This window comes from Carassius carassius, chromosome 32 (assembly GCF_963082965.1).
Source record: "Carassius carassius chromosome 32, fCarCar2.1, whole genome shotgun sequence".
Taxonomy (NCBI): Eukaryota; Metazoa; Chordata; class Actinopteri; order Cypriniformes; family Cyprinidae; genus Carassius; species Carassius carassius.
In genome coordinates, this window is record NC_081786.1 from 11,034,895 (window position 1) to 11,056,030 (window position 21,136).

General features: G+C 36.8%; 1 protein-coding gene across 1 annotated transcript in view; it reads left to right on the forward strand.

Moving 5' to 3' along the window:
- ttc27 (tetratricopeptide repeat domain 27) overlaps nucleotides 1-21,136 on the forward strand; it is an 84,523-nt gene that overhangs the window by 35,236 nt on the left and 28,151 nt on the right. Inside the window, exon 10 of the mRNA XM_059520230.1 lies at nucleotides 18,055-18,168. Coding sequence (XP_059376213.1) covers nucleotides 18,055-18,168 — 114 coding nt within the window. The remainder of the gene's footprint in view (nucleotides 1-18,054; nucleotides 18,169-21,136) is intronic.

Here is a 21,136-nt window from a genome sequence, read left to right on the forward strand (position 1 = left end):
CACTGCTCTCTAAAACTCTCCCACGTCTTGGAATGAGGTCAATTCTTTTCAAGTGTTTCTGTGTTATGGCCAATTGCAATTTTCCCTGAAGTATTAAGTGACTTTCCCAGACAACTTTAACCTTGAGAGGACATGTTCCAATGCTTTGACAAATACCCGCACCTGTTTTCATGGCTGTAGCGCTGAGATGTTGGTGGTCTCTCCTTGAAATGAATCCCTCCTAATCAACACCTTTTAAGATCACAGATTGTTGCGGAACCCAATTAGGTGTGGTACTGTGAAATATGGGTTTAAATCGGTGGAAGGTTTGACTGTCTGACAGCTTTTGGCAAACAATTCAAAGCCAACTCGAATGTGTCAACACCCACCCCAGAGGCGTCACCGCAAGTCATCAGATATGCCAATCTCAGGTTTGCTTAAGGTACGAGGCTCTGACGGACAAGGCGAAGCAGTGTGATGGATTGGAAATGAGCAGCTAAAAGGGAAAGAGAAGGAAAAATGTGTCTCCAGAGTCTGACCCAGAGGTTTGCATCATATTCGGCAAAAGCTGTTAGAGTCAGGTCCCTCTGGAAAAATAATCTACACTTTGAGCAAAGAGTTCAAACAGCACTTTCCTGTGCCTGATGGAGCTCTGCTTTCTGCATGAACTCTAGAGTCCATATTTTGAGCAGGTTGGAAACAAAATTAATGGGGTAGAATAGGCCTATGAGTCAGTTTGGGATGAGGACATCTTCTGCCTCTGGACATAATTCAATAGAAATCACTGTAGTCACTGTAGTTGATGAATTTGTGCTCATAAACACTAGAAAGAGATGAAATGATTATTTGGGTGGTTTTTCAGTATGGTTGGGAAGATTGAATCATTTCAATGCTGTACATAATACTTGCCTCATCAGAAAGGTTAGCATTGTTAATGGAAAAAAAATATCACCATAAAAAATGACTTGTATAAATCCTTATATAAACACCTGTATGAATGCAAATGTATATCAAGTCAATTCACCTTTATCTATATAGTGCTTTTAACAATAAAGATTGTGTCAAAGCAACTTTACAGTATTAAATGAAAATAGTGTCGATAATTCAAAATGACAATAGTTAACACTTTTCTGTTAAAAGCAGTTCATCGTTGAATTCAGTGATGTCATCATCCGGCTCAGTTCAGTTTAAATAGTATCTGTGCAATCAAGTTGACGATATCGCTTTGGATATTAAGTGTCCCCAACTAAGCAAGCCAGAAGCGATAGCGGCAAGGAACCAAAACTCCATCGGTGACAGAATTGAGAAAATACCTTGGGAGAAACCAGGCTCAGTTCGGGGGCCAGTTCTCCTCTGGCCAGACGAAACCAGCAGTTCAATTCCAGGCTGCAACAAGTCACAATTGTGCAGAGGACTCATCTGTTTACTGTGGTCTTGTCCAGTTGGCCCGGGGATCTGTCTCTGGGGTCTCACATCTAGTTGTCCTGGTCTCTGCTGACATTCAGGGCTGTAGAGGTTGTCTCTAGGTTGATAGGTACTGAATAAATATATATTTTTTAGACTTTATATAAATATTAATGATAAGCTATAACATTTGTAAATGTATGTGATTTCTAAAATATAAAAGGAAAGCCTAAGAGAGAATAATTTGTCATTTCTGTCTCAGATGGTTTGAATTTATTTTCCAAAGACAGATTTATGATTTTTTTCCCCCTATAGTTGTATTATATCAAAACAAATTGTCCATTTAGACAAGAAGCAGCCATCTAATTGACGTGTAAAACAACAAATCACAGTTAATTAGTGTTTTCACCCATTTGTTTGTCGTCATAGGAAGATTAAACTATTTGTGGTGCGGTTACAGGGTATGAAGCCTAAAACTGATATTTAAGCTGTAAGCGTCACTTTCATGGGAATGATAGATGGGTTTACAGACCTGATTGTGATTAGGTTTAGCTCATGAATAATAATTAGATTATGGTTAAGTTAAAAGTACAGTGATTTTCAGAGCTATAATAACCTTGTTCATTAGTAGTCTGGTGTGTGCCAGGCTCTTTCTTTTCCATATTCTGTGCTGTTAAACTCTCTCCTTAATGTCGTTTCTGGATGTTTCGTTTTACTGAGCTTCGTTTTAAAATGCATGAGCTATACAGTGTTTCCTATTTAACCTGCCTTATAGCACTCGAGCCATCCAAGAATAACCAGTGAGATGGAGCGTAACGAAGGGTGGAGACTATCATTTATATGTCAGGATTATTTATTTTCTTCATCCTCAAAATGAAGTCTTTTCAGGGAAGGAAGGGAAGGGGACGTGTTCGTGGCTGAGTTAGCACTTCTGTAGGAACAGCAGGGAATACTTTCATAGCCTAGGCGTTTAACGCTGCAAACACTCTTTCCTCTCATTTAATCATTTCTCGTGAAGAGTGGGAGGATGATAAAAATGTGTGCTGTCAGAAAAAATACATTGACGTACACCCTCAAAAGATGGGGATGTGTTCTTTTTTATGTCGGAGAGCTCATTGCCGTAACTCATCGCGCAAATGTCCTGTCGCCCAGTGGATGACTTCTGGTGGTGAATTCCTGTGGTTTTAATGATCAAGAGTCATCGATTGACCTCAAATACTGTTGCACGTACAGCCGATAATGATTGTATTGAATGGAACGTTCCTATCATTGTCACGCCAAGTGGTAAATCATTTAGGACTTCTTTATCATTGCACATTCGCATTACCGGGATCTGTTGGACATCAATAGGCATTTACATCATATACTGAATCTAGTGCTCCTAGAAATCAATCCAATGCCATGTTTGGCTGTGTTCCCAGATGCATATTATGCCCAGTGTAGGATTACACTGGTAATTGGCAAATCAGGTTTGAAAAACCTTGTTTAGTTGACAGTATGTCCAGGGAAACTAGCTCTTTAGATAATAAGCTTGTTGCGATACTGTTACACACTCCAAGTCAATAAAGCATTTGTTTATGTGTTCAGTCCCATTTTTAGCCATTTTTATCATTTTTATAAAGGAGTTTGCTTCGTACTGCTGTCTTTTATTTCTCTTCTTGATCCTTCCTGTAAACCGCAGGTCTTGGCCATGGAAGGAGTAACATCATTCGCATTAAAATCCCCCTTGTAAGTGCCAAACCCGCTTCGGTTTCAAAGAGCTCCTCATCTGAGATGAATCATATCGGTTTTGAGGCTGTTCTGGTCTGATCTCTTTGGTTTGTGACGTTAAAATGGAGCCCAGCAGTTGGCAAAACCACCTGGGCGGTTTGTTCTTCCTCTATTTGTCAGTGCTTTCCCGCTGTTTTGGCCACTGGGCCACATGTGGTCACCTCCAGGGTGTGGCATTTGAGATTGTGTCAGCGGTTTAGTTTCCGTTTGTCATTGAACCCCCATTAGGGATCTCAACCCCTCCTACTCCAAGTCAATGTAGAGATGGTGTTATAGACTGTATGTAATGTGAGCTTGTGTTTGTTTGGTTGGATTGGGTCGTTTCCTCGCTGTTACCCATGAGGCCGATGCTTGTGTTGATCTCACCAATGATCTCTGGCCAAGGGCAGTGCACTATTGGCTGCATTGTGTGCCTAAATCCAGTGCAGCCGAGTGTGAACACATTGGCTCTTCCATGGCAGTGTGTCCTGTCAGATCTAAGGTGAACACCTGCAGTTTAACTCATAAATCTTTTGTTCAGTGAGATGGGCGTCTTCATTGGGAAATGGCAGGCCTGCGCATCTTGAGAGTATTTCTGTCAACGGTGGCTAATTTGAGCTCGGATATGGAATGGTTGTGTTGCCTGTTTTACATGATGTCATTTTTGAGGGTGTTTCTTAAACTTTTGGGCACTTTTATGTCTCAGGGGATGATATTTAGTAAAAGCAACAGGTTCAACTTTTTTTTTCGGTAATAGGATTACCTCTTATAAACCATGCCTTCAGTTTGGGTACTATAAAAATGGGTATAGATTTTAAGTCTTGTTCCAGTCCCATTTCTTAAAATGTGAATTATATAAAGTCTTTTAAATGTTTCAATGTTTGTGTGAATTTGGTTTGTTTTAATAATTGTATACAAAATGTTATCGATTTGTAAAACAAATCAGTTTTTTATTTACCCTAATAAATGTAATGTACAATATAATACAATACAATAATGGATTTAACAAAAATTGTAAGTCTAACATTAAAATGCATGCTTTTTATGTACCCTTCTCACTTTAAATACTTTGTTAATAAGAATATTTGTAACACTTTAGTGTCCAATTCTCACTATTAACTAATTGGTTATTAGCATGAATATTACTGGGATATTGGCTGTTTATTAACAAACATGTTTTATTCTGCAAGACCATATTCTAAATTATTAAACCTACCCAATTCTTAAAATTAACAACTATTTTAAGTGTTTAACTATTTTGTTTAACTATTTTACTATTTTAATAATCAGTAATTAGGAGTATATTGAGTCAAAATTCATAGTTAATAGTTAGTTAAATGTCAGAATTGGACTGTTTCATGTCTATCCTTGTATCATTAACTTGTCAAGGTTGATATAGGATTTAGAAAGTAATTACATAATTTTTGGAGATTAATCTAATTACACTGTTGAAGATGTAATTAGTAACTAGTAATTACTTTACTTTTTTAGAGTTACCCATCACTGGTTAAAAATGCCAGTAGTTGATAAAAACACCCTCCGACAGGTTCGATTTGGAATCCACTTTTTCCTAGTTGCCTAATTCTTTTCTGTCAAAATGAGGGAGCATCTGGTTTTCACCCGCTGTGTTCAGAGAGCATGTTGATGTCAGCTTAGTGCTTTGTAAAACATGCAAACCACAGTTGATATTTTATGTGGAACAGAGGCAGATTTAAAACATTCATGTGCAACTTTCAGTTCCAGCGGGCTGTATATTTGTATAACGCTTCAAAAGTAGTTAATGTGGCTTGAATGAGAAGATGCCTTACACTCAAGGCAAAATCAGCTGAAGTAAAATGAAAAACATTACCTAGATCTATAGGTGACTTTCCTCTACTGACCTTTCAGATTTAAGGGTTTGAGGATTAGACGTTAATGAGACGTTTCCTCATTCACTGTTGAAATATGCACCTGACTCGGATCTAATTTGTTTTCCCTCCCTTCGTCATGTCTCTGTGCGGGGAGAGTTTATTTATGAGAAAACAGGGCTGCGTTGTTAGGGAAGTGATGTTTATTTTGACCCCCCACCCAACCCACCCCACTGTCTTTGGTGACATGCTCATGTTAGGTGTAATTTTCCATAAAGTACACTCCATGTGATTTGGCCTTGTCATTGGGCCTTCCTGAAGGTCAAAAGACAAGCTATGAGGATACAGTGAGAGAACAAATAAGCCCTTTCCTTCCACTTTAGAGATTTACTTAATTCTCTGTGACTGATTGATTGCACCGAAGCTCTGTTTGATTTCACATCTGTGTTCCTACAGCCCTTGTTTTTCTCTTAGACATCATAATAGATGTTACCATCAGTTCACTGAGGTGATTTGCCACCAGTCTTTCCATCTTCTGCTGATCTGCAGTCTGCTGTTGCTGGTCTCCACTGGCTGGTTGTGTGTGCAGGCATCTTTCCAGTCTACATGTGGATCCAGGAGTCTGCAGGCTGGTTAGATGGTTGTCACGTACCCAGCAAACATCACAGAGATGTATTGTCTGCTTTTTATCTTTAAGAATTAAATAATTTGGTACGAAAGCCTGAATTGAAGTACATTTACATTTGGCAGGTGGTTTTATCCAAAGCATTGCATTAAAAGTAAACATTTTATCATGCATTTCCTGGGAACCCATGACATTGATAGTGCTATGATCTGCTGATTGAGCTACAAAAATAGATATTTTTATCTCATGTATTTTTAAATCATGTTTTATTTTCTGCAGCATTTTATTTTATCGTTTTGGGGCGTGGTATGTCTACAGTCTATCAGTGTATGTCGTAGTAATTCTTTTTGTTGCAAATTCAACCCCACAAATTTTACTTGTTACGTAATCATGTAATTGTATTTTTTGGGATAATCTATTGTAAATGTAAAAGAAAGGGAGCAGATTCAAATACAATTCACTTTGTGACATTTAAGTAAGTTAGCAAAAAAATTTATACACTCATACTCTCAACATTGATTTGTTTGATGAATACCAGAGAAATGACTTTCTCTCCCCGGATCTTTGCTTGTTGGGTGCGTCATCTGTAATATGTCACCTGACAAGCAATTTCAAATAGTTGTAAAGCTGAAACCATGCAGAAGATCATAAATGTCTTATATATATACATATATATATATATATACATATATACATATATATATATATAAATATATACAAAGTGCAGAGCAACCCTCTAGTTTGGAGTCGAGAGATTTATAATACACTTGCCAGCAAAGAATTTAAGATTTAAATATTTGTAATAGTTATTTGCGTCTAATATGCAGTTTGTTCTTTGCGTAACTAATTTAATATAACTTTTATGATTTGATTTATATTTAATTGATTTCTGTTTATTTTTTTTCTGTATTATATTTAAATGATATTTTAATTAAAATAATATCATCAAAGTATAGTTTTTGTACCAGAATTGAACCATTTCTTGGAGCTTCTGCAGTTATTGTGCTTGGATGGATTGGATTTGGATCTGTATAACATAACAATGTTTCTTGCCATTTTCAGCTTCTGTTTATAAGGTGCTAAAATAATATTTGAACCAAAGGTCTGTCTTTCGTTTTGTTGATTGTTTGGGATCTTCATGTGGCTCTTCATTCCCTGAAAGGTTTATGTTTCTGAAGCACCTGCTGTAATCAGAATGACATCATAGCGGCCCAGAAGTGCGCTGGCACAAGTCATCTTACTGGCTTCAGAATGGTTTCCAGGAAGAACTGGCCATTTCATTCTGAACTTGAGCTCTCAAATCTCTTTGGAAAGTGGAACCGTTCTGATTGAAAGCGGGTCAGCCGCTGGGGTTAATTTATAGCTGTGCCGTTTATGTGGCTGTTTCACCATAAATCTTCTAGTTCCACAAGAGCCTAATGACTTTACCAGAGTCCTTGCTTTTCATGTATATCTCTAAATAAATACATGTAAAATTAAGTCTTTACAAACTTTATTATGGGATTAAGTCATTGTCTTTTAATTATTTTTGTTAGGTTTTTACCCTCAATGTTGAATTTTCCTTTAGGACCTTCAGGGCTTCTCTTGAAAGATTTCCCAAAATAACAAGAAATAGGGCGTACCTTTCATCCAGCTACTAAGAAAATTGAGAAGGACATTGTCCTTCACGTTTACCTGAGTGGTCCTGTCACTGTTGAAGGCTTTTACATGCTTCATTGCTCACCATTCAGCATGTTCCATAGGGGGTAGGACTTCTTTCCTCTAATATGTCTGCTCAACTCTGATCAGCAACTTCAAGACCTCAGAACAAATTATCTTTCCTAAGCCAAAACCTTCTTTTTCCCAACTCTGTTCTTTCGCTCAAGGGTACATCTTGGACTAAAGACATATCACACCACCCTATATTGCCAGCACTAGGCTTGTGCACATGTAGAACCTGGCGTATCTGGGATTTCTGTCTTGTTGAATTAGAACTGTTGTTCACGGTCTAGGGACCCTTGCCATATCCAAACACCTTGAGGTGCTTGAGTCATAGCAAAGCTGGTGCACCTTCAGAGCTGGTTATTCATGTTTTCATCGTCAGCTCAGAGACACTGACATTGGATATTGAATGGTAACCTCACAGGACATCTGCTGTCCACCTTTAGTTTTAGTCATGAGGCTTTATTGTCAACATTGTTCACCAGAACGAATTTTGAAAAATGAGAATTTCATGGTAGATTATACAAGCATTGACACAGGGATGCTTTGACTCTTTAGTAAACTGCATTTAGGTCAAAAAGGATTGCATGTGTTTTACAAATGAGCTAAAGCGATTGTGACATGATAGATTCATTCAGACGCAAGAGGACTTTAGGGAAGCTTCTTTAAACAATGTAGAATCTTGGGACTGTTTCAACAGTCAGAAGTCTTCAGCATTTTCAGTGGATGATGCCTTGACCAGATGTAATCAGATGTGTTTGGAGGTTAGCACTCAAATGGTTTCAGGAACAGGGTCAAATTGAAGATTTGGCTCCTTTTCTGTTTGGATTAGAATCGAATTGGCTACAAAAAGCAGGAACTTGAATTGGAATGAACAGAACTGGAATTTAAAAAAAATCTTTATTTTTTTATTAAAATGTTGTTATTTTATCAAAATAAGCATACTTTTTTTTCTATTGGTGACATTTCAAAAAAAAAAAAAAAAATTATTTTTCTATAAGGCCTAGAACTTTAGACCTGTTTGAATTTCAAACTTTCAAGAAATGACACTTACCATTTGAGTTTATTTACATTTTGATTTTAGAAATCAAAGTAATTGTAATATCCTAAATTCAAATTTGAGTTTCGATTCTGAATTAAATTTTGTTTCTCTTTTAATCCTCAATTCAAAGTCAGTTTAAATTCAGAAATTATGGACTTCTAAATACCAGCATTCCCCCATTTGTAAGCCTGCTATTGAAGAGGTATTGCATCAGAACCAATAACGTAGCCACGGATGATAAACTGAATTTTTTTTTTTTTCTTTCAGCAGTTTAGTGACGCACCGGTTCCCCATGAAGTCATGGTGTTTCATTACAGCTGTATTTTATTTAGCTGTCATCGACAGGTTTAAATGATATATTGCAAAAAATAATCATTTTTCAGCCTGTGCTGTGCATGGAATCATACTTGGGCCACCTGCTTTAGAATTAATAACATTTGAACTGAAGATAAAGATGTTGATGCTATGAGATCATGTCTGACACTTTGTTATTCAGAGTACCTTAACGCTTCTGTATTGCATTTGTAGCCATCTTTGAGGTTTTAACCCACACACCTCACAGATTAAAGTAATCTACATGGATATATTTTGTGGCAGCCAGATTGTGTTACAGTAGCAGCTCTCCTAATAGTGACTCTTTTTCAATGTTTTTCGTCATAGATATTGTGCAGATACACATTAGTGATCTGACAGTGAAGGACTATTTACACAGGCTCACAGACAAGCCTTGGCAGTGTAGCGTGCCAGTTGGTGAAAGTTGAAATGGTAGGATATCCTTTTCAACATCCTTTTTTTTTTTTTTTTTTTTTTTTTTTTTTTTTGAGAAATATGTACAACTAAATGATAACTGCCTCTGCTTCTAAGTAAACCATGTGTTTAACTGTCACATGGTACTTATAACTGCTTTTTTCTTGGAATTTGAAAACTGTCAAAATTGTAATCAAACGTAAACACAACATACTTATTGCAAACTTTAACACTAAATTTACCATCTTGTGTAATCATTGTGCTTTTGTGCCCCAAGAGAAATTTATTGTTGACGTAATTTGTCACACAAAATGATCTAATATTCCCTCTATTGCTCAATTCAATGACATCTTAGACTCGGAGTCTCCTGCTCTCCGCTCTTGCCTTGCGCCACTTCAGCAGTATTAATATGAAATATGCAGCCCTTAGTGAATAAGGAACTTTGTATTATATTGCTGGTGGTTTTGTTGTAATTAACCGGTAAAAAGCAAAGACTGTTCAAGAAATTTCACAATAGCGTTTGAGAGTCAGTAATGCTTTCATATTCTACAGAAAGTTTTTTTTTATTCGCAGAAATGAGGACATTTTACTCTTTCTTTGTGTAATTGAAGTAATAAAGGTAAAGACTCGGACCACTGAATACCTCATTTAGGCAGCTCTTAAATTTCCCTCTCCCTCCATCTCTCATGGTGTCTCTCTCTCTGGGAAAGACCACCAAAGAGCTGTGCTGCTACTGCTCACATCTATCGGTCTGTGCCTCGTCTTTGGACGGGTGTCTCTACAGGCAGCCTGTTGCGGCTTTAGCTCATTTATTATTCCAGCTGTGCTTTTATTAGTGATGTCAAGCTTCTGAGTCGCTCACAGAGTCGTCCTTCTTTTTATAGTCTTATACATTAGTATCCAGAAGACTGGCTATTAATTTCTTTTTTCCTCATTTAAATTGTACTTTGTTATAATTAAGAGTGTGTGAATTTTGTTGACCCAAGTTCAAAAATTGGTTAATTTGATTGGTTTAAAAGTTTTAAACTTGAAATTAAATGCTCTAGGGTTTGGAGTTCATCAAATGAAAAATACTTTCAAAATTTGTAGTTATTGGTTATGACCCCATAAATATTAATTTCTTCAATTGAGGTTGAAAAACTAGACTGATTTCAACCACAAATTTATATTTTCATATATCAGAGTCCAGGTGCATAAAGTAAAAAAAAAAAAGGAAAGCAACGTCGATGTCCCCCAGGATAGTGACGGTAGACCCTGCACAAGTCAAAATATTACGTGTGTACTGTATGTTCTCACGGTGCTGAGAGAGACGGACCCAAATGAGGTCTGCTTTGAATTCGGGTCTGGAGTGAAGATACACAGTTCCTCAAGAATCAATGTCTTTCATCTAGTCTGGAAGCTTCCTGAAGGATTAAAATCACCAAACTCTTGCAGACATCTTACAGATAACAATTGTGAAAAGAAAATCACTTGCTAAGAGAGGTTATAGAGACTGGTGAAACATGAAATTGGTGAATGATCAAAGGTTTTGAGCCAGTAAAGATGAATGGGAGTTCAGCATTATTATTTTTTTCCATCTTCTAAATGCGTGTTTTTGATTTTATTGTGAATGATTCATATATGAATAATTTCATTTTTACTTTATTTACTTGAACTTGTGCTTCCAGTGAAAAAATTTATTTTGCTAGACTTCTTTCTCTCCACTTAAAGTCAACATCTGCCTACATCCAATCAATCACCAATGAATAAAACAAAGTGCCCGCCCTACATTTTTCCTTTTTTGATTTATCTAGTTATAATTAAACTGATTATAATCCGTTTCACTCGTATGTATGTCACACTGCAGAAGAAAATATCCATGGCTATTATCCACAACATAGAAAGGAGATCTTATTACAACATTTTTGGTACACTAGCAACAACAGTGTGCCAGTTCTAATGCCATGGTGAAAGTTTGAGCAAAGCCTGCTGACTGTCTTTGGCTGCACTGACAAGTACACAACACTATATAGTACCCCAGCCTCAATGGAGATGAGAGCAGTGGATTTATTGATTTATTTACTCTACGCTGCTGCCATACATATCTAATCTAATATAATCATGCAATTTATTTCCCAGCTATTTACCTCCACAGACGTAACCGACGTCTAGTTTTTGTAACTTGTGTATTTTTAGCATAAACTTGTATGAACTTGACAGTTTAAGTACAATAATACATGAACAAAAGCTTAGTTACTCATGTCATGTGACAGATGCTTTCTGTGCATGTGCTTCGGATGTGAGAAATGCTTCGGAATGAGAAAATCATACATCAGAAGTTTAAATTAATATGATTTAAAACCTGCACACAAATAGTGTGTTTCTGCTTGCACTTAAAAAAGGCGTTTTCAAAATGATATAATAATTGATCTGTGGGGTATTCCGGGGACACTTGAGACTTATAATACCTATAGTAAAAAAGCACATAATAGGTCTCCTTTAAAGCTAAGTCACCCAAAATAGATTTTTTTTTTCTGCATAGAAACTAACCATACACTCTTGGGCTGGTCTGGTGATTAAAATGCTTTCCCTCCCATTTCCGAGCCCTGATACTGTTACCATAGCAACAATGGTTTTTCAGAGCAGCAGAAGTGTGCAGAAAGGAACAGAGGTGCCATTCTGGAAGGAGTGGGAGGGGTCAGCAGCTTGAGAAGTTTCCGTTTCTTGGTGGTTGTTCTTCCCCAGGGAAGGAAACAGCTTTGTGATAATCATCTTGTCAACTTGGCATTGCAGAGAGCAGTGAGACCTCTTGGGGTGGGAATTTGTTTTGTGCAACCCCAAAGTACACACAATGTATGTATACATGCGTGTACTATATATATATATATATATATATATATATATATGAATAAGTATATATGTATACTTTATAATGTTGCATTTCTCCCTCTATGTTTTTGTGTGTGTGTGTATTCACAGCATAGGACTAAGTATCGCCCACCGTGCTGTGCTGAGAACAGTTTCTATTTCCTTTACTTTGTAAGGCTTTGTGCTGGTATCACACACAAAATCAGGTTTGTTGGAGTGATATCTGTCTTCAGACCCAATGAGAACACTGACTTATGTCTGGAAGTCTTTTGAACACACCAACATTTGGGGGCTTTTCCTCTCTTTCTGACTGTTTTGTAAAGCTGGTTGTTTTGAAGGCGTTTCTGTAGTTGTATTCAATTTTGTGGATCCCAATTTAGTTATGGTCTGAGTGAGTTTGGGTTTTGTCTGACCTCGGGTGGCGCTGCTCGTTCTTCGCCCCCTCGGTAGGGTTGGGAATCGTTAGAAATTTTCCAGTTCCACCTAATGGTTCCGGTTCTGATTCTGGTTCCATTAAAATCATTAAAGAATTAAGAAATAGTGGTAAGGAAAAATGCACAATACTCAACTACTCAATGCTCAATACTGTTTATTATTTACTGTCAACTTAATTTAAAGGTTTGCAATGTCAAAATGCAACATATATTACAGTGTACAGATCTTCATAAGTAGGGTTGAGTATTTTTAGAAATTTTCTGGTTCGGCTTCTGTTTCCATTTAAATGAACTATTATTGTTTTTTTACTATTTTACCTTCACTGAATGTAGCGTTGCTGGAAGGTAGTAAGTAATGTTGAGTAATGCTAGTCCATCAATCAGCATGTGTTTCAAAGTTGATGTTTTTTACACTATCCATAACGTTTTGCTTTTCATGCAGGAATAAGCTTGTTGGCCAAATAGTCCCTTGAGGGCTTAGAAACTTGTTAATTTCCCTTAATGAAATATAAACAGTTAAACTTATAAACATGTATACACACTCTCCATAAAGTCCTTATTTTACAAATAATTATGCAGTCAGGAGATGGTGTGATGCAAAGAGAGGTTTCCACATTTTTAAACATTTAAAATGCATTAAAATAAATATTTTCTATCACTTTGTTTATCACTCTTGAAATGACAATAGCAGTCTATTTATTTAGTGGTCTAAGTTGAAGCCAGAATGTATATTAATGACAATATGGGACAAATATAATGTAATTTAATGGTGGCAGGTGCAGCGCGCTGCCGTTAGATGTACAGTCAGACAAAACGATGTGCACGGTTATCAAAGGCGCGAGTGCACATACAGTCATGGGAAACAATGTATTCGGCAATTAAAGACGCAACAGCGCAACGAGTCTGTGGAATGCGTGTCATTGGAATCAATGTGCTCAGTAATTAAAGAGGCCGGGAGGCGTGTCCGTTATTCGGTTCGTGACATCCTTTACGGGAAACGCTGAATACTCAGAACACCGGCGCAAGGCTGCTCACAGCGCTTGCTCACATGTTGCACCAGAACCGTTTTCGGAACCGAAACTTAAAAATTGCTCACGGTTCCAGTTCTTTTCAAAGAACAAAACCGGTTCTGAATAAGAACCAGTTCTCGGTTCCCATCCCTACCACTCGGGCATCTTGTGTTATCAGGTTCAGACCTCAGATATGCCCCCTGGGTTATGCTCCCCTGAAAGAAAGATGGCACACACTTAGAAGGAACTTGCTGGGGAGAAAGACAAAATAATCCACACATTATCAGCTTGAGTTTCCAAAAGATGGACTGCCAAAATGCTTATGTCACTAACAATTTCTGCCCTTCCATCTGATACATTCGGCCCGTTTGGAGACAGCCGAAGTGTCTCTGTTATTCATTATGTTCATCAGACATAGCCTTCAGAGACATAGCCAGGTTTATTTTATTGAAGAATTGTGCAAAACTGAAAAATGAGATATTTCTGGCTCTGTACCAAACCTTGAACGTTTTGCTCTCTAGTGTCTAGAAGATATTTTCTTATATGGCATCCTAACTGAAAAGTGACTTGGGCTAACATAAACACTGTGTATTTGTACTTATTTTGTCTGAGAACCATTGTTTCTTTTGTAATTAGAAAAATCTGTTTTCTATCAATTCAATTACATTTCTGCCATTTTTTTTACATGCTGAGCTAGACACAGTGCATTGAGGCTGCCTTATCTGTGATGATACATGCCATAAGTGTCTTATGAGGCAGCATTACTTTTCTGCCTACTGTTTGGAACAACCTTTGCATTGTGAGCTTGCCAAAGATGCATAAAAATGCAATTCAACTTCAGTTCAACTGGCTACACACACTCTCGCTCTGTAGTCTTTCTGGAGCCCTTGTGTCTGTAGACAGAGTTGGGGTGAGGCCTGTTACAGAATGGGTGAATTTAAATATAGATGTTACCACGCAGATAAATATAAACCCCCACCGTACAGTAACTAACACACAGTAAGAAAATGGACCACAGACTGGTGTTTCTTACAGAAACATAACTCCTCAGCAGGCCCACTTTCCTCCTAAAAATAAATCTGCTGCCATTTTACTGGTCTTGTAAGACAAATTCATCAACGTTAGCAGCATATTTAAATGTCAGACTACTTAGTTCATTGAGTTTGTGCTTCGTTGTCTATAAATATGATTTAAAATATACTGGCTCGAGGACCTTTCCCGATTCCACCCACATCTCTCTTTCCCACTTAAACTATCCTATCACAATAAAATGGCAAAAAAAATCTTTAAAAAAAAATATATATATATAAAATATTGGACAGACAGAAAGATAGATGCTGCCTTAATTCTTAATGGCATAGATTCAACAAGGTGTTGGAATCATTCCTCAGAGATTTTGGTCCATATTGACAAGATAGCATCACGCAGTTGCTGCCATCCATGGTGCTGCTCTATTGGATTGAGATCTGGTGACTGTGGAGGCCATTTGAGTAAAGTGAACTCATTGTCATGTTCAAGAAACCAGCCTCAACCGGTGAGATGAGGCCAGATGGATCCATGCTTTCATGTTCTTTATGCCAAATTCTGACCCTACCATCTATATGTCGCAGCAGAAATCGAGACTCATCAGACCAGGCAAAGTTTTTCCAATCTTCTTTTGTCCAATTTTGGTGAACCTGGGCAAATTGTAGCCTCTGTTTCCTGTTCTTAGCTGACTGGAGCTGCACCCGGTGTGGTCTTCTGCTGCTGTAGCCCATCTGAGTCAGGGTTCAATGTGTTGTGTATTCAGAGATAGTATTCTGTATACCTTGGTTGTAACGAGTGATTATTTGAGTTACTGTTGCCTTTCTATCATCTCTAACCAGTCTTCCCATTCTCCTCTGACATCAACAAGGCATTTTCATCCACACAACTGCCGCTCACTGGATATTTTCTCTTTTTCAGACCGTTCTCTGTAAACCCTAGAGATAGTTGTTTGTGAAAATCCCAGTAGATCAGCATTTTTTTTTAAAAACTCAGACCAGCTCGTCTGGCACCAACAACCATTCCATGTTCAAAGTCACTTAAATCCCCTTTCTTCCCCATTCTGATGCTCGGTTTGAACTTCAGCAAGTCGTCGTCACCACATCTAGATGCCTAAATGCATTGAGTTGCTGCCATGTCTTTGGCTGTTTAGCAATTTGTGTTACCAAGCGATTGAATCAGTGTACCAAATAAAATGGCTGGTGAGTGTGTTAGGGCTGTAAAGTGATTAACATTTTTAATTTAATTAATTACATGATGTGGCGATTAATTAATTGCAAAGTGAGAAATTACTCCCAAAAGATAATTTAAAGTCATTGTTGTGTAAAGCATCAAACAGCTATTACAAAAAGTAGATTCAGCAAGAAACTGTTTATTTGATTCAACATAAAATGTAATGGTTCACCCAATTTGTTTAAAATGTAGTTTAAGAAATGAAATGCTGCTGTGTGTTGTTTGGAGACTAACGGTTCTGCTTTGTCATTATATTTCCGTTGGAGTTAAATTTAACAAAACGGGCAACATTGTGTCTAAAATAACAAAAAAAGAATTTCTGTTGTGGAATGGTTTTGAAGAGTCAGTAGTTCAAAACTGAAATTGAACAACTGTAATTGGTAGAGTACATTTGTAAATTATATATTCTCTGTGTGTTCTCAAGACTTATATATCCTTATATCCTAAATAGGTGAATATAAAAAAAGCATATTTCTTATGTGTTGATGTTGTAGTAAAATGTAGTAAATTGTCTTACACAAATTAAATTGCTGTAAAAGCATGAAGGATAAGGGTGAGCAGAGTGTTTCACAGCATATCTGATCTTTGAAGTTAAAATGGGAGATGGCAAGGCTTTGAAGTGTATGTTGGGTTTAAGAGCAGGAGTTGATGAGTCAGGCTCGAAGTCCTCATAAATCACATGTAAACACTCCTTTGCTTTTTTTCCTTTTCCTTTCTTCCTCTGTAGGTCAGGGTAACTCTTTCCTGTAATAAATGCTTTTAGGGGAGGAGGCCAGATATAGTTCTTGAAATCATGAGGCATATATATGTATGTGTGTGTATGTATACACACCGCAGGCATACTCAGGAACTAACCTTTTGTTCATTGACTACAAATACTCCATTACTCATACTCTTTCTTGTCTTCCAAGAAGACCAGGATCAACCCTTCCTCTCCCTTTCTCTTCTTACATCTCAACCCAGTTGGCTACAAAAACCGAGCTGATCCTCACACAGCTCACAGGTCTGACAATGGTTGACTGTCTGATGGTTCAGTATTTCTTATTGATTTACTGTACTCCTGGTAGACTCACCATCGTCTTACTCTTATTATTGGTGCTGTGATAGCATGATCTGATCTCTGCTTCTGCCACAAATTCATCAGAGCCTCCATTTATGAACCAAATAGCAAATTCAATATCCAATGGCAAATTCTCATTTTTTAAGCATTTGTTTCATTATGGAAGGAATATTTTTGGCATTTCATGTGCTGCCAGTGCCTGTATTAAGTGTGCTGTGAGTAGCTTAGGATAAAAGCATTTAATTTTTTAAAAATTAATTTGATCTTTTAATGATCCTAAAGCACATATGTGAATTAGATATGGCTTGGGACTATATACAGATCTATTTTTAAATTTTAGAGTTGATCTTTAAAAACACAAGTTTATTAACACTGTTAAATATAATCCTAAGCAAATCTCTAAATGATTAAAATGTATATTGTGTTAATATGGTGTTGCAATGCCCTGAATTCACCTGTAGCATTTATTTTAGTGAATTTATTTAATTTTTTTTTTTTTTATAGATCTCTTTCTTTTTTTAGTATCTTTATTTTATCATTGCTCATTTATTGGGTACTATATATAATATATAATTATACAAAGATGTTTATTTTTCATGCATCCCTAGCATGGGTTTTGGTTTAAAATGAAGTTTTAATTGTATTCCTATAGCTCAAACTGTAGAGAATGGTGCTAGCAATGACAAAATCATGGGTTTGATTCCTAGGAAAAGCAAGAGAACTGATTACACAAACAAGCAAACAAAAATAGCTACGGTTAGGTTTACAGTTAAGCTCCTGTTTAATTCCTCTTGGTCCAACAGCAGCATGGCACTAGCAAAGAACTGATTTAAAAAAAATGATACTCTGAATGCAACGTAAGTCACTTTCTGCCAAATGCAAATATGTAAAGGTTTGCTCAACCGTTTACCACTTAAAATCCTTCTCCCAGGTACAGATGTATACTTCTTGATTTCTTGAATGCCTTGTGCTGTTTAAATCAGACACCTCATATATTTTAATCCAGTATTGACGTGTCGGTCTTGCTCCAGTTAAGACAGGATGCTTTTCCAGTAACGTGTGTCGGAAAGTATTTCCATCTGAGTCCTCTAACCCTCACTTACCTGCGGCTCTGCTGCTGTGATACAGGCCAGTGAACGCTCGCGTTACTAGTGGTGTGTGTTGTAGATACCTTTTTAAATGTTTGTTGGTATTTGTATGATTGCTGTCACTGTGGTTGAGAATTTGACAGGAATTTATTTTATTGGTTTATGGTATAGTTGCAGATATGATTTTATACTCATGAAAGTGGGATGAGAAAAATCTGTATGTCCCCATGAGTGATTTCTTCATCTCCCTCTCTCTCTTCCTCAGTGTTTGCTGTCTCAGTCAAAGTTCTGGGCAGTGGAAGTGACATCACTGTGCCTGAGGACTAAGCTGGAGAGAGAAAGCTCACGGAGAGTTGAACGTGCCATGATGCAAACACAGGTAAAATACAGCTCAGAACACACGTTGGTCAAAGGTGACCATACAGACATTTATGATATTCCTAAAGAAATGTTTCTATTTAAAATAAATGCTTTTAATCCCAGATTTCCTCTTGTTGTTTTTGTTGCATTTGTGTGTGCAAGAGAAATGGACAGATAAGCCCCGAGGGAGGAGGATGCTTTAGCTTCCCTTTGGCTGCTTCCCGTTTCCTCTGTCATTTGTCATGACCGTTTGTGTCCATGTTTTACTGAGGAAAAGCCAGAATAGTAAAACCAGAGAAGTGCTGATATGTTCAGGGTGTATTCTTGTGTGTTTGTGTGTGTGTTGGGTATTGGATTTGTCGCCCTGTGCTCTGGAGGAAACAGGACAGCCTGGCTCTTTCCAGTACTTGAATCAAATTTAATTTAAAGGCTTCCAGTGTCTTTCTGACAGAAACTGGTTCATTTGTCTATTATTACGGTGTTGTTGTTTTTACTGTAATTTGTTCACTGTAGGATTGTGAATATAAATCTGTGTCACCACACAGACATTATATAGCTGTTATGCTTTGAAAGGGCTTCAATGCTAAGGTTATGGTTTAAGTTATAGAGTCATCAGTCATATTTGAGTGGCAAGGTTTCTTAAATGGTCATAAATTAAAATCTAGTCAAGCAAAAAATCTATATGTCTGTCTAAATCTAGTGTAGTGAGAGGCAGTATAATTATTACCTAAATTATAATAATTTTTTCATTTATCCATTTCTTATCGTTAAACACTAAAATATAATAGAATTATTATACATTTTATCCATTACTATTTATTATTATTATTATTATTATAATTACTAAAATGTCATTATTATAATACATTATTTTGCTAATTATTTTTTTATTTATCCATTATTTTATTTACTATTTTTTTATTATTATTATTATTATTATTATTATTATTATTAATAACAACTCTAGTATGAAAACACCAAATTGTATTAATTATTATACTTTGTTTTCAATCCATTATTATTATAATTGTTGTTGTTGTTGAAGTACTAGTAGTGGGAGTAAAAATGTAAATGTGGTCTAGTGAGAAACACAAAATTATTTCTTTATTTTACTTACAGTAGTTCCTTTTATTGTTATCACTGTCTGCTGCTAGCTTAAAAATCATAGATAAAGTTATGTTGCAGTAGTTAAACTTTGTTCACTTGCTCTGGCTGATGATGACATCCTCATTTTTGAGCTCAAGCGATGCCTATAGACACGACTGTGAGCGCTGACGGTGATCATCAGTTAAGAGCCAATAGAGCTGAAGGGTGAAATCAGACACTCTCTGTAATAACATACGACTGATGGGAAGGTCATTATCACAACAGAGTTTGCTGTGACACATTGCTCTCTAACTTTTTTTTTTTTTTAGATTGCTTTCTTCCTTCCTTTAAGTTTTAAGTGTTTGCCCAGTAGAGCTGATCTCTGACATCTCAAAACTCAATGTGACGGATTGTTGGGGGAGCCTGACTCTAGGAGGCCACCCTGAGGGACAAGTTTGAGTCCGACAGGAGATCACAGCAAGTCACACAAACACCTGTCCATCACAGAGTTAGAGAAATCCCACTGCTGACACCAGTGAGTTCAGTCACCCTGAGAGCAATCCCGTCTGAGCAGAGCCCCGGAGCGATGACGATAGAGTGACAGCACACTCTCAGATGAGTGAAGAAGGACGAAACACTTTAACAAAGTTAAAAAGATGAGGGAGAGAGAGGAAAATGATGTAGAAGGAAAGTCAGGTGGCACTGTTGAAGTACAAACCCGCACATATAGTTTATATAGCCCTTTTCTCAAAAGTTTGCATGCCCTTTAGCCAGTTATCGAATGTGTTTAGCACTTTCTTAAGAGTGATTTTAAATTAAAAAAATAAGATCATCACAGTTTTTTAGTACTGCCCTGAAGAAGCTATATAACAAAGATACATGTATTTTACAAGACAAAATAACTTGATTTGTACAAATTGCTTTCTACAAAAGTTATCTTTACATATCTTTTGTTCTTTATATTGTGTGTTGCCTTAAGCAACAGTGACTGTTTGCCGTCATTTTGTTTCGATTCTGTAAATGGTGGACTGGCAATAAGACCGCCCTCAGAAAGGTGGTGTTTGCGTCAAAGAATAGAAAAAAACTGGAAAAAAATAATCAGATGAATATTTTAATTTATCAATTTATAAAAAATTTTATCCAGGTCATCAAACTTGACAGTCGAGCTAAGTTTTTGATGTCTATAGTTTGTCTAATTTAATAACTAACATTAAAATTGTTACTATGTAATTTGTTGGTAGTTGGAAAAAATAAATAACAATTTTGGAAAAAACTTTGAAAAAAAAACTTTAGTTTTTAGAGTGAAGAGTTCAGAATTTGCAGGGAAAAATTTAATTGAGATGGTGGTGCTAGAGAGTTTGACGAAGAAATTCAATAATCGATAAAGGCAAATTTTATGCCAAGTTTAGCAGTTTGGATTACAGCGGATTGCAGACTCACGCAAGTGGACCATTGACGCTCCAAATGAGATTGTAGATAGTCAATGGTCCACTTAAGAGATAAGTGGCGGTAATGCACTTATAAGTCTGTGATCCACCATAAAGCAAGAAGAAGAAGCCTCCTCACGCGCCTGCTTGAGAACGTGCTTTAGAGAATTCAAACAGTTTGCACATTGCATGAATTAGAGATACAAAAATGATACAAATGCTGTTCAGTTTCTTGCACAGACAGATCATTTTGTGTCTTTACACATCAATGTATCGTCACGAGCTACAGGGTTTAATTAAGTTTTGTTTGTTTGTTTGTTTTTTGTATGTTTTAGCCATGATTCCCATCCACTTACATTATAAAACTGACAGACCATATACAGCCACACAACCAACACATTTAAGGCCCAGAAAGGTACAGCAGCAAGGACATTGTTGAAATAATCCATGTGGCATCAGTTGTTTACCGAAATT